This window comes from Gadus chalcogrammus, chromosome 17, assembly GCF_026213295.1.
Source record: "Gadus chalcogrammus isolate NIFS_2021 chromosome 17, NIFS_Gcha_1.0, whole genome shotgun sequence".
Classification (NCBI taxonomy): domain Eukaryota; kingdom Metazoa; phylum Chordata; class Actinopteri; order Gadiformes; family Gadidae; genus Gadus; species Gadus chalcogrammus.
The window spans coordinates 5,231,555-5,244,054 of NC_079428.1; the positions used below are offsets into that span (position 1 = coordinate 5,231,555).

Sequence of the window (12,500 nt, forward strand, 5' to 3'; positions counted from 1 at the left end):
CACTATGACTTGGGTTAACTATGATGTATTCAATATCAATGTAGTTTTGGCTCTGATATATTGTATCTTTGGCAATTAGGGAGCCCTTTTAAAGATCAGAGAGAAAATTCAGAAGCTGGAGAAAGCCATACAGACCCAGCAAGTGAACTGTAGAGAACCATGCGTCAGCAGTTGCCCTATCCCAGTCGTCTCTGGTAAGCTGTACCTGTCTGTCTGTCCAAATGTCTGTCTGCCTGTCTGTCCGTCTCTCTACCTGTCTTAAATATAATGTATGATATAGGATATTGTATCGTATCTAATAATGTATTACATAGGATATTATATCTTATTTAATAATGTGTGATATAAGATATGGTATCTTATACAATAATGTATGACATAGGATATTGTATCTTATATAATAATGCATGATATGGGATTTTGTATCTGATATAATAATATGGGATATATTGTACCCTGTATATATATGTTGTTGTGGTCTATTTTCTAGGTAAGGAGTGTGAGGACATCTTCAGAAAGGGCGGCGTTGACTCCCAGATGTACTTGGTCCAGTCTGGCCCTCTGAGCCCTGGATACAAGGTCTTCTGTGACCAAACCACCAAGGACGGAGGTCTGCACACCTCCCTCTCGTCTGACTGTCTTTCTACCTGCCAGTCTCCCTGTCCACCATCCAGTGTGTTAACCTGTCTCTCTCTCTTCAGGCTGGCTCCTCATCCAGAACAGGATGGATGGGAGTGTGGGCTTCGGCCGTCGCTGGGACGACTATCGCCGTGGTTTCGGCAACGTCGCCTTTGATGTGGGCAAGGGCCACTGCGAGACTCCAGGTAGGGTCCTCTGGCGCGCAATGCATTCTGGGAGTTCTGTTCTGTCGTCAGTAGCCTGTAATTGTAGCTTTTACTTGCTCGTGTGACAGGGGAATACTGGCTGGGTAATGAGCATGTCAGCCAACTGACCAATATGGGCCCCACTGAGGTTCTCTTTGAGATGGAGGACTGGTCCCAGAACAAGGTATAGAACCTCCCTTCCCACCGTAATACATACACACACACCTGCAAAGTGTCCATGTCAAAGGTGAACAACCCTCTCTGTGTTCAGGTGCACGCCATGTACAGTAAGTTCACCATCCAATCAGAGTCCAGTAACTACCTGATGTCGGTGGACGGCTACTCCGGTACTGCAGGAAACACCCTAGAGCAAGGCGCCACTGAGTTGTATGGAGAGAACAGAACCATGACCATCCACAATGGCATGATGTTCAGCACCTTCGACCGCGACAATGACAAATGGTACGTGTGTTTGTGTTTGTGCTTGTCTGCTAGCTTCAGCTTCAGCAAACTCAAAGCAAGAGGCTTTTAACGAGTGATCTCATGAACCAAAAAACTTTCTGAAGGGAGATAGTTGCATAGCTAGCATGAACTATCTGGTTAGCTTCTCCAGCTAGTTAGTTATCATATTAAGCTACTTAGCTAAAAGTCCTGTTCTCCTCTAGGATCCCGGGTGACAGCAGTAAGCAATGCTCTATGGAGGACGGAGGCGGTTGGTGGTACAACCGCTGCCACTCGGCCAATCCTAACGGCCGGTACTACATGGGCGGGGCTTATACCAGCAGAATGGCCAAGCATGGCACAGACGACGGCATGGTGTGGATGAACTGGAAGGGCAGCTGGTTCTCCCTGAAGACCATGAGCATGAAGATCAGACCTTTCTTTCAGGGCAAATAGAGGGTCCAACACACACACAGACATTAGGCAAACTCTTTAACACCACCCTGACAAAAAGGCTCTGATATTGATTGAGGCTCATACGTTTTCCCACACGGTTCATATCAACTGCTATAACCATCCCAAAAATACACCATGTTATTTTTTATAATTTATATTTTATTTTCAAACTAGAAACTAGGGCCTTTTTAACTCGTGGAATGTTTCAACATTGAAGCAGAATTGTTCACCTGAACGGTACAATGAAATGTTACAGCAGAATGCTACATGTTACGATTCACCTGTGTGTGCTTGGATGTCAGATGTCAATCGTTCTGCCGGGTGCGTGATGTCAGTGTTTTCATGTGTGATGTTGTCAGTGTTGGGTGAGTCAAAGTACTTATTGATTTAATAAAAACCCATTCACTTCTAAAGTCTTGTGCGGTTTTCAATACTTAAAAACACCACAGCCCTGAAAGGTTGCATTCCTTCTAGACCTGCATGTCCTTCTTACGACCAAACCACCCCCATATAAATCAGAGACACGTTCAACTGGCACAGAGACAAATTACTTGTTTCAAATCAGAAACTAAAGACGATTTCACAGACAGCATCTAAAGAATCTGACACCGTCTTCAGACCAACAGTCTCCATAGTAACAGTCTTCCGACTGACAGTATCTCAGAATGACAGCATGTTCAGACTGAAATGGTCTCCAGACTCTGACAGTCTCGAGTCATGCATCAATAGGAGATGGACCATACGAGTCTTGTTCTTCAAACTTAACTCTTTATTTCTCACAATTTTCTTCTCAATTTGAACACTGATGGCTTCATAGGTTGTTAGACTGTACAGGGTTAAGGTCAGGAAATAAAATACCACAGGTTCGATATCTGCTAACATGCCATCATAGCAACTGGCTGTTTGAAATAAGCAGTTAGGTTTTTCTAGCTAATTCATGACCTATGAATTAGTATTGCTACTCTGCGTGTGTGTGACGGTTTAACGCATCTACCTCCGGCTGCAGAAGGGACCGTGGAGACACTATGCCCTGAGACCAATGTCACTTTATTTATTTATTTTTACCCAATTTTCACTTCATCACTTTAGTTAATTTATGCTGCCAATAATTGCTGCTATAATATTTATCACTTTACCACTTTTACCACTAATACCACTTTATCCAATCGCTCCTTTTCACTTATTTAGTTTGTACTTATTTTATTTCCATCTATTTTATCTATTTTGACTCCAACCCTGCATTACTTTCCCACCTTTGTATTGTAACTGTTGCACAGTAATTTCCCTCGGGATAAATAAAGCATCTTGAATCTTGAATCTCATCATACCAACTAGTATTCCTCTTTGTGGAGTTCTCTCTCAACAGACCAGACACACTATAAGTGATGGCTGTAGGAATATAGAGCTATTCCACACTTATTTTAACAGATAAATATTGCTTTCAGCACTTTATAAATTTCAGTAAAACACGTTCGTCATAGTACCACCACCTTTTATATTACAGTAAACCTGTTTCTAATAGTACCACTGCCTTTATTATTACAGTAAAACCTGTTTCTCCTAGTACCACCTCCTTTTATATTACAGTGAAACCTGTTTCTAATAGTACCACTGCCTTTATTATTACAGTAAACCTGTTTCTCCTAGTACCACCTCCTTTCATATTACAGTGAAACCTGTTTCTAATAGTACCACTGCCTTTATTATTACAGTAAAACCTGTTTCTCCTAGTACCACCTCCTTTTATATTACAGTGAAACCTGTTTCTAATAGTACCACTGCCTTTATTATTACAGTAAAACCTGTTTCTCCTAGTACCACCTCCTTTCATATTACAGTGAAACCTGTTTCTAATAGTACCACTGCCTTTATTATTACAGTAAAACCTGTTTCTCCTAGTACCACCTCCTTTCATATTACAGTGAAACCTGTTTCTCTCCGTACCACTTCCTTGATATTATATATATATGTATATCGAATAAAATGAATTAAAGTATAATAAAAATAAATGTATTTTCTATAAGACTCCATGACAGTACTCATATTACTGCAATAATACATGGTATTATTTATTCTTCAAGATAAAACAGCCTGACTCTTCAGTAGTGTTTGGGGCAGCAGTTTGTAACTACAGCTCCATTTGGAGGTGGGGTGCGGCCCGACATGGCCCCGAACAACAAAAGCATCACAGACTCCGGTGTGCTCGGTGGTTCCTGCTTGACCAGAGGATAGTTGTGATCATGTGACAGCCATCTCATGTGAGGTGATAGTTGTGATCATGTGACAGCCATCTCATGTGAGGTGATGGTTGTGATCGTGTGACAGCAGTCTCATGTGAGGTGATAGTTCTGATCCGGTGACAGCCGTCTCATGTGAGGTGATAGTTCTGATCCGGTGACAGCCGTCTCATGTGAGGTGATAGTTCTGATCATGTGACAGCCGTCTCATGTGAGGTGATAGTTCTGATCATGTGACAGCAGTCTCATGTGAGGTGAGAGTTCTGATCATGTGACAGCAGTCTCATGTGAGGTGATAGTTCTGATCATGTGACAGCAGTCTCATGTGAGGTGAGAGTTCTGATCATGTGACAGCAGTCTCATGTGAGGTGAGAGTTCAGATCATGTGACAGACGTCTCATGTGAGGTGATAGTTCTGATCATGTGACAGCAGTCTCATGTGAGGTGATAGTTGTGATCGTGTGACAGCAGTCTCATGTGAGGTGATAGCTCTGATCCGGTGACAGCCGTCTCATGTGAGGTGATAGTTCTGATCATGTGACAGCAGTCTCATGTGAGGTGAGAGTTCTGATCATGTGACAGCAGTCTCATGTGAGGTGATAGTTCTGATCCGATGACAGCCGTCTCATGTGAGGTGATAGTTCTGATCATGTGACAGCAGTCTCATGTGAGGTGAGAGTTCTGATCATGTGACAGCAGTCTCATGTGAGGTGATGGTTGTGATCATGTGACAGCCGTCTCAGAGGTCTGGGTGTTCTGGGTGAAGGCGTGGTGGGTGGATCACCAGCTCGTTCTCCTCATTGTCTCCAAAGTGTCGCAGCTGTTCTTCCAGTCCGCCGGGGGCGGAGGTTGCTACGTCTGGGAGCTCCCGCCTGGGTGGAGGAGCAGGAGGAGAGAGGGCTATCTGGTCTAGGAGGTCCGGGTAGTCCTCCTCCTGGAGCCTGAAGGTCAGCCTGGAGGCAGGAGCAGGGCCGGATTAACCAATGGGTTTTATGGGCACGTGTCCAGGGCCCCGCCCAGCCAGAGGGCCCAAGACTCGTCCGAATATATATATATTTTTTTTTTTTTTTCGGGCGGGCCCCTTTAAGTTGCGAATGAGTCAATATCAGCGCACGCCGGTTGCCTCGGTTTCAATTAGAAACGTTTACCAAGTATCCCCTGTTTGAGTGTAGCGGAATGTACTGTACAGGCTGTGACAGGCCAAGAGCAATATCAGGTAGCAACATTCAATGTCATAATTGACAAACTGGTTAGCTGCCTGGGGCACAGAATGGACGCATATCGGGATGTTTTGGACAAATTTAAGTTGCTCTTTATGGAAACTGACAATTTGACCAGTATCCGTGAACAGGCAGAAGTGCTCTGCATGTCATACCCATCTGATTTAGATGTCGACTTGGCCAATGAAATAATCCAGTTCAGAAGCTTCATACAAAACGAACAGGATAAGTCTCCTCAAAAGCTTTTGAAGATGATCTTAAAACATGGTCTGCAATCAACTTTCCCAAGCGTTTTTATAGCTCTCCGTATTTTTTTGACCCTGCCTGTGACAAATTGTGAAGGGGAACGATCATTTTCACATCTAGCCAGAATTAAAAATGAGCTTAGAACGACACAGACGCAACAGCGCCTCAGCGCGCTGTCACTCATGGCCATCGAGACGGAGCTACTCAGGAGCCTGGAATTCGATGAAGTTATCACTGACTTTGCTAATAGGAGAGCCCGTAAGAAGTTTTTCTAACAGGTGCGTCTGGGAGGGAGACATAAACATATATATATTATTTCTCATTTAATGTTACATATTTGTATTCAGACTTACTTCTGTTTACTAACTTCTACGTGTAATGTATTGCCATTCATTATATAGACATACCCTGGCGGAGAGGAGTACTAGTTTAAGGATCAAGATGAAAGAGAGGACAGAAGTGGGGAAATCAGAAAGACAGACAACCAGACCGTGATAGGGGATCCTGAGTGAAGAAAGGAGACCAAGGGATGATACCAGTCACATTAAAAAAATCTATGTTCATATGTTCATTCAGCAATTCATAAGTTGATAGGGCTAGGCTAGTATAAACTGAATAAACAAATCGAATAAACAAATAATTAAAGTATTTTATTTTGATGGTGATGGTTTTAGCATATCATTTAGCTTTGTTAAATGTTTCTTTGTCTTGTTTTAGCATATAATGCTTTGTTGATAATATGCAATAGAAACATTTATGTTCTGTTGTGACATAGGCTACAATAGGCCTAATCATTAATAATAAAAAAACACCTGCCACAGCACTGGTTTTTTTTTCAGGGGGGGGGGGGGGGGGGGGGGGCATCCAACATTTGTGCCCAGGGTCCTGTGACTGCTTAATCCGGGCCTGCGCAGGAGCCCTGGCAAGCCCGGATCTTAATGTCCACGTCGACCTGGACACGAAACAACCTCCTCATATATCTGTTATCTATTATCTATCTATTATCTATCTAATACATATATTTGTGTATATGTTATTACCACTATTATTATCATCAGATATTTTCTGTATTATTATATATTATTATATATCTTGTGTGTGTGTTTGTGTGTGTGTGTGTCTGTGTGGGTGTGTGTCTGTGTGGGTGTGTGTGTGTGTGTTTGAGTGTGCGTGTGTGCATGTTTGTACAGAGAGAGAGCACACTGTCCCTGACAGATGGACTTCCAGTAAATGTTTGGACAACCATGGACAATGTACCAACCAACCACCGACACTGACATACACACACACCTGCAAAGTGTCCATGTCAAAGGTGAACAACCCTCTCTGTGTTCAGGTGCACGCCATGTACAGTAAGTTCACCATCCAATCAGAGTCCAGTAACTACCTGATGTCGGTGGACGGCTACTCCGGTACTGCAGGAAACAACCTAGAGCAGGGTTCCCCAATTAGTTTTTCCAGAGGGCCAAATTTGGTCAAACATGCCATGCCAAGGGCCGAAATGTCGTTTAATTTTTCTAATTCTAATTTCTAATTCGCCATTTTTATGTGCAAATTTAGCTTTAATTATAATTACTGTTTTGGCGATAATGCAGGAGGGCTAGATCAATTAGGTTTAAATAGCATCCAGCTTCGACTGGAGGGCTTCAATCGCTTCGTACATGTCAGCAACAGTGTGGTTCTTGCCTTGTAGCTGCAGGTTAAGGTGATTCAGATGAGACATGATGTCACACAAAAAATTAACATCTGCCAACACCTTGGCGTCAGCCCGCCAGAAATTTGCGGGCTTTTGGGCTCTGCAGGCTGGATAAAAATGACACAAGTTCATCACGCAGGTCGCACACCCTCTCCAACACACGGCCTTAATCAGCCAGCGAACATCGTTGTGCAGCAACAGATCTTTGTGTTCAGCTGACATTTCCTCGGCACCTGCTTTCATAGCTCCACAACTTTTGTTTTGATTTTTTCCTCTTGATTTAAGATTTCACCAGCCATGTGAATTGCACATTGTTTGATGAACTCTGCATCAGCAAAGGGCTTCTTAGCTTTATCAAGCGTCCAGGAAACATGCAATGAAGCAGCTGTTGCGCTCTCTTGTGCCGATGCCGTTTTGCATATGGTTAAAACTGACCGCTTGTATTATGTCAACATGCTTGCAATCTTTGGTTTGCGTTGCTCAGATGTTTCTGGGAAACTTCCATTAAAGCTTGCAGCATGCAAACAGTTAAAGTGTCAGGTTGTCCGATTTAATGACAGCCACGGTCTGCTTGCATATTAAGCATGTTGGCTTTGCGTTGGCAATACTTATCGGTCCATTCAGTTTTAAACTGGCGGTTCTCCTGGTTGACCTTCCTTTTCATGGCAAATTACGTGTTTCTTTCATCAATTTTCAATCCGTTGATTTTTGACAAAGTTGTAATTCCCTGGGATGACAGACGGATAGCGGGAAAGTGACGCGAGGCACGTCATTACGTCAGCACGCAGTAACGTCAACGGTCAAGTGGATGGTGTGGGCTGAGGGGAAAATATAGCAGACCGCGCAAAAAAAGAGGTGATAGTTCTGATCAGGTGACAGCCGTCTCATGTGAGGTGATAGTTCTGATCATGTGACAGCAGTCTCATGTGAGGTGATAGTTCTGATCGTGTGACAGCAGTCTCATGTGAGGTGATGGTTGTGATCATGTGACAGACGTCTCATGTGAGGTGATAGTTGTGATCATGTGACAGCAGTCTCATGTGAGGTGATAGTTCTGATCGTGTGACAGCAGTCTCATGTGAGGTGATGGTTGTGATCATGTGACAGACGTCTCATGTGAGGTGATAGTTGTGATCATGTGACAGCCGTCTCATGTGAGGTGATAGTTCTGATCGTGTGACAGCCGTCTCATGTGAGGTGATAGTTCTGATCGTGTGACAGCCGTCTCATGTGAGGTGATAGTTCTGATCGTGTGACAGCCGTCTCATGTGAGGTGATAGTTCTGATCGTGTGACAGCCGTCTCATGTGAGGTGATAGTTCTGATCGTGTGACAGCCATCTCATGTGAGGTGATAGTTCTGATCATGTGACAGCCGTCTCATGTGAGGTGATAGTTCTGATCAGGTGACAGCAGTCTCATGTGAGGTGATAGTTCTGATCGTGTGACAGCCGTCTCATGTGAGGTGAGAGTTCTGATCAGGTGACAGCCGTCTCATGTGAGGTGAGAGGTCTGATCAGGTGACAGCCGTCTCATGTGAGGTGATGTCTGTGTGGGTGTGTGTGTGTGTGTGTTTGTGTGTGTGCGTGTGTGCATGTTTGTACAGAGAGAGAGCACTGTCCCTGACTGATGGACTTCCAGTAAATGTTTGGACAACCATGGACAATGTACCAACCAACCACCGACACTGACATATACACACACACACACACACACACACACACACACACACACACACACACACACACACACACACACACACACACACACACACACACACACACACACACACACACACACACACACGCACACCAGCACAAACACACGCACACAACCACACACAATGACACAAACCTATAAACTAACACTGAAACACCCACTCACACAGCCCTCCTCACCTCTGTATGATAATGCTCTTCCATCTGTTTCTGGACCTGTTACCTCAGCTCCTTCAGTCTCTGTGACGACGCAGACGATAGTTTCCGTAGCAACCTCAGCTTCCTTGCCAGTCGGTCGGCCCCGGTAACATACCGGAGCACCGAGTCTGAGGAGGACCGAGTTCGGAACATCATCATCCTCATTCAATATTAACCCCACTTTCCTGCTGTCTGTCTTTCCTCCTATCTGTCTGTCTGTCTGTCTGTCTTTCCTCCTGTCCGTCTGTCTGTCTGTCTGTCTGCCTGCCTGTCTGTCTGTCTGTCTGTCTGCCTGCCTGTCTGTCTGTCTGTCTGTCTGTCTGTCTGTCTGTCTGTCTGTCTGTCTGTCTGTCTGTCTGTCTGTCTGTCTGTCTGTCTGTCTGTCTGTCTTTCCCTCCGTCCGTCCGTCCGTCAGGCTGTCGTCTGTCTGTCTGTCTGTCTGTCTGTCTGTCTGTCTGTCTGTCTGTCTGTCTGTCTGCCTGCCTGCCTGTCTGTCTGTCTGTCTGTCTGTCTGTCTGTCTGTCTGTCTGTCTGTCTGTCTGTCTGTCTGTCACACACACATACACATACACACCGTCACTGAGGGTACTGAGTGTGTGTTTGTGCGTGCGTGTGTGTGTGTGTGTGTGTGTGTGTGTGTGTGTGTGTGTGTGTGTGTGTGTGTGTGTGTGTGTGTGTGTGTGTGTGTGTGTGTGTGTGTGTGTGTGTGTGTGTGTGTGTGTGTGTCTGGGTGTGTTGCTGTTTGTGTGTGTGTGGCTGCGAGTTTGAGTGGGAGTGTGCATGTGGACATGTGTTCATGTGTTCAGTTAAAAACGTATATATCTCTATGTGTGTGTGAGAAAAGATTATTATTATTGAGATTATTGCTTGAGAAAAAGTATTATGTACTTACATTTAATACCCCTGGAACTCATTAGAAGTTGATGGCATAGTTGGTAGTGTTGTTGTAACCAGTCAACTGAACCAACAATATTTTCACAAAACTGAGAAAACCTTGTCAAACTGTCAAAATCCATCAACATTCCGTACATGAGCCACTTTCTGACATTCTAACTTGTGAAAGTGGGTGAACTCGAAAGTGGGTATATTATATTAGTTAAAATGTATGCTCAGTGCATTCTGTGCTCATCAACATTTCCAAATAAAAAATATTTAATCCAAAAACCACTTACAAATGTTATGTTGACAACACTATTGAAACAATTACTTTTTATTGCAACTGTACATGAATAAATAGGCCATTTGACCCTGGACTAATACGGTATTCTATTTGTCCATTTTATTGGCTCCATTCTATTTTGAAGACGTCTAATTTAAGGCTCGACCGAATAAATAGTATTGGTACATTTTCTGAATCATCAGAGTGCCTTGAGTATTGAAGTTGTTGAGTTTTGTCTCCCTGGTGTTCTTTCATGTTACAGGGATAAAAGAAAGCATACAGTTTAGGAGGATATTGTGAGAAAATGTGTGTTATTTCTGGTGTAAAGAAGTCATGTGACCTCTGTGTTGGTCAGACAGATTCAGCACTGGGCTTAAATGATGAGATTCAGTAAAGCCTAAAAGGTCCCCCTTTCCAACGATACCAAGCACCATATTATAGAATATCTACAATATCCCTACCATGAGCCTAAGGCAGTTAGTGACTTCATGAGCTGAAAAAAGTAATTTGGCTATGACTTCTGCACTGCCATCATGATTGTTCTAGTACTAGGGGTGTATACCTTGCCAAAAACCAGTATGAGACTTTGTCCCCCCAGATTATACCGATGGCCCATATTTGGGGCCCTGGCTCATGGACTATATACTGTTAGAAATGTTACTGTGATAAATTAAACAGTTATAAATGTTTTCAAATGTGTTTTCAAAGAGTTATACTGACTGATCTAGTCATAATGGCCGTTTTATAAAAGCCGTGGCTGATGGTCTATGTTTCATGGTCTGTCTGTTTCCTTGTCTTGTTTTGTTGTCTTGTCAAGTTTCCCTCCTGTGTGATTACTGCTCCCTCCCCTAATGTATTTCAGCTGTTCCTTGTTGTGTGCCCTGTGTTTGGCATTTAAGCCCTTGTCTTTCCTTTGTTCCTTGTCGGATTATTGTGTTTTGTGGTGAGTTGTGTCCTGTGTGTTACCTGTGTTCCCTGTGTTACCCGTGTTACCTGTGTCACCTGTGTTCTCGGTGTTCCTTGCCTTTTTGCGTTAATGAATTACCCTTTACCTGCCTGCCTGCCACCCGCTAACCGTGCGGCAATCCACTTGTTAAACTTGTTAAACTTGTTAAACAGTGTAAAAAATTTAACCAAATGTGTTTATAGAAGTAAGTGTGTTATAAATGTCACCAAATATGTTTATATATGTAACTAACTGTGTTGATGAATGTAATTAAATTTAACTGTTTAGAAATGTAACTAAATGTGTTTGGTACTGCTCATACGCTTCCACCTCATAGCGAAAGAGGAAGTCACACTAAAAAGGTAATTATTCTCTTGTGTGTGTGTGTGTGTGTGTGTGTGTGTGTGTGTGTGTGTGTGTGTGTGTGTGTGTGTGTGTGTGTGTGTGTGTGTGTGTGTGTGTGTGTGTGTGTGTGTGTGTGTGGGTGTGTGGGTGTGTGGGTGGGTGGGTGGGTGGGTGGGTGGGTGACCTACCAGCATAAGAACCATCACCAGCACCATCAGACCTTCTACCACCTCCACCGTAACCACAACCTGCAGGAAATTGGGTGAGAATCACAGCCGGCACATTATAACCTATTATACAAATATATTACTCCTCATGCTGTACTAACCTAAAGCTAAATAATGATACTAACTAGCTTAATACAACAGTGGACTTTGTTAAGCGAACAAAACGTTGCAAACGAACAACAGGTCATCCAAAGTAATCGCCACCAAACGCTTCTTGGTTTCGGACAGAATGGAGCAGCAAAATCTTTCCATAATCAATGTAATCCATTGCTCACTAACTAAACCAGCCTTTGATTATATTATAGCCTATATGACTATATTTTAAAAAAAAACAGACGGAAGACTCTTCACTTGTCACTGCCCTTGTACTATAGAGTACCATACTACTACACAACTAAATGTGACCTCTGCATTTAACCTTTCTAACCTACTACTACCCAACACTGTGATATAGCTGACGAATGGCTATGGCCGTTCTGAGCAGGTAGACTGAAATGACAGCTGTAGAGTGTTCCCTCCTGCAGCTTGACAGCAGCCAGGATGAGAGGAGGAGCCATCACACTGGGCCTGCTCCAGCTGCTGCTGCTGGTGGAGCTCGGCCACACGGCTGCGCTCTCCGACACCCTGGAGGTTGCCCACAATATCACCCACCTGACGCGCTGCCAGAGTGAGCGGAAGGCGGCCCTCTTGCTGCCCCCAATGAGGTCGTACGTGCCGACGTGTGACGACGACGGCAACTTCACGCCAATGCAGTGCTGGGCACCCCGGGGGTACTGCTGGTGTGTGAAC

At 43.9% G+C, this 12,500-nt stretch overlaps 3 protein-coding genes across 3 annotated transcripts in view; 2 read left to right on the forward strand and 1 right to left on the reverse strand.

Moving 5' to 3' along the window:
- The window catches only part of fgb (fibrinogen beta chain), a 6,316-nt gene extending 4,182 nt beyond the window's left edge, over positions 1–2,134 (forward strand). The window contains exons 8-13 of the mRNA XM_056575789.1: positions 80–194; positions 491–610; positions 702–824; positions 914–1,008; positions 1,096–1,286; positions 1,490–2,134. Coding sequence (XP_056431764.1) covers positions 80–194; positions 491–610; positions 702–824; positions 914–1,008; positions 1,096–1,286; positions 1,490–1,721 — 876 coding nt within the window. The 3' untranslated portion in view covers positions 1,722–2,134. The remainder of the gene's footprint in view (positions 1–79; positions 195–490; positions 611–701; positions 825–913; positions 1,009–1,095; positions 1,287–1,489) is intronic.
- Positions 2,135–2,232: 98 nt separating this feature from the next.
- Positions 2,233–12,500, reverse strand: part of LOC130370189 (fibrinogen alpha chain-like) — a 22,819-nt gene continuing 12,551 nt past the window's right edge. The window contains exon 5 of the transcript XR_008892957.1: positions 2,233–3,649. The gene's annotated coding sequence lies outside the window, so the exon portion shown is untranslated. The remainder of the gene's footprint in view (positions 3,650–12,500) is intronic.
- The window catches only part of LOC130370064 (fibrinogen beta chain-like), a 9,208-nt gene continuing 7,828 nt past the window's right edge, over positions 11,121–12,500 (forward strand). Inside the window, exons 1-3 of the mRNA XM_056575712.1 lie at positions 11,121–11,136; positions 11,676–11,746; positions 12,236–12,500. The exon at positions 12,236–12,500 is cut by the window's right edge and continues 64 nt beyond it. Coding sequence (XP_056431687.1) covers positions 12,252–12,500 — 249 coding nt within the window. The 5' untranslated portion in view covers positions 11,121–11,136; positions 11,676–11,746; positions 12,236–12,251. The remainder of the gene's footprint in view (positions 11,137–11,675; positions 11,747–12,235) is intronic.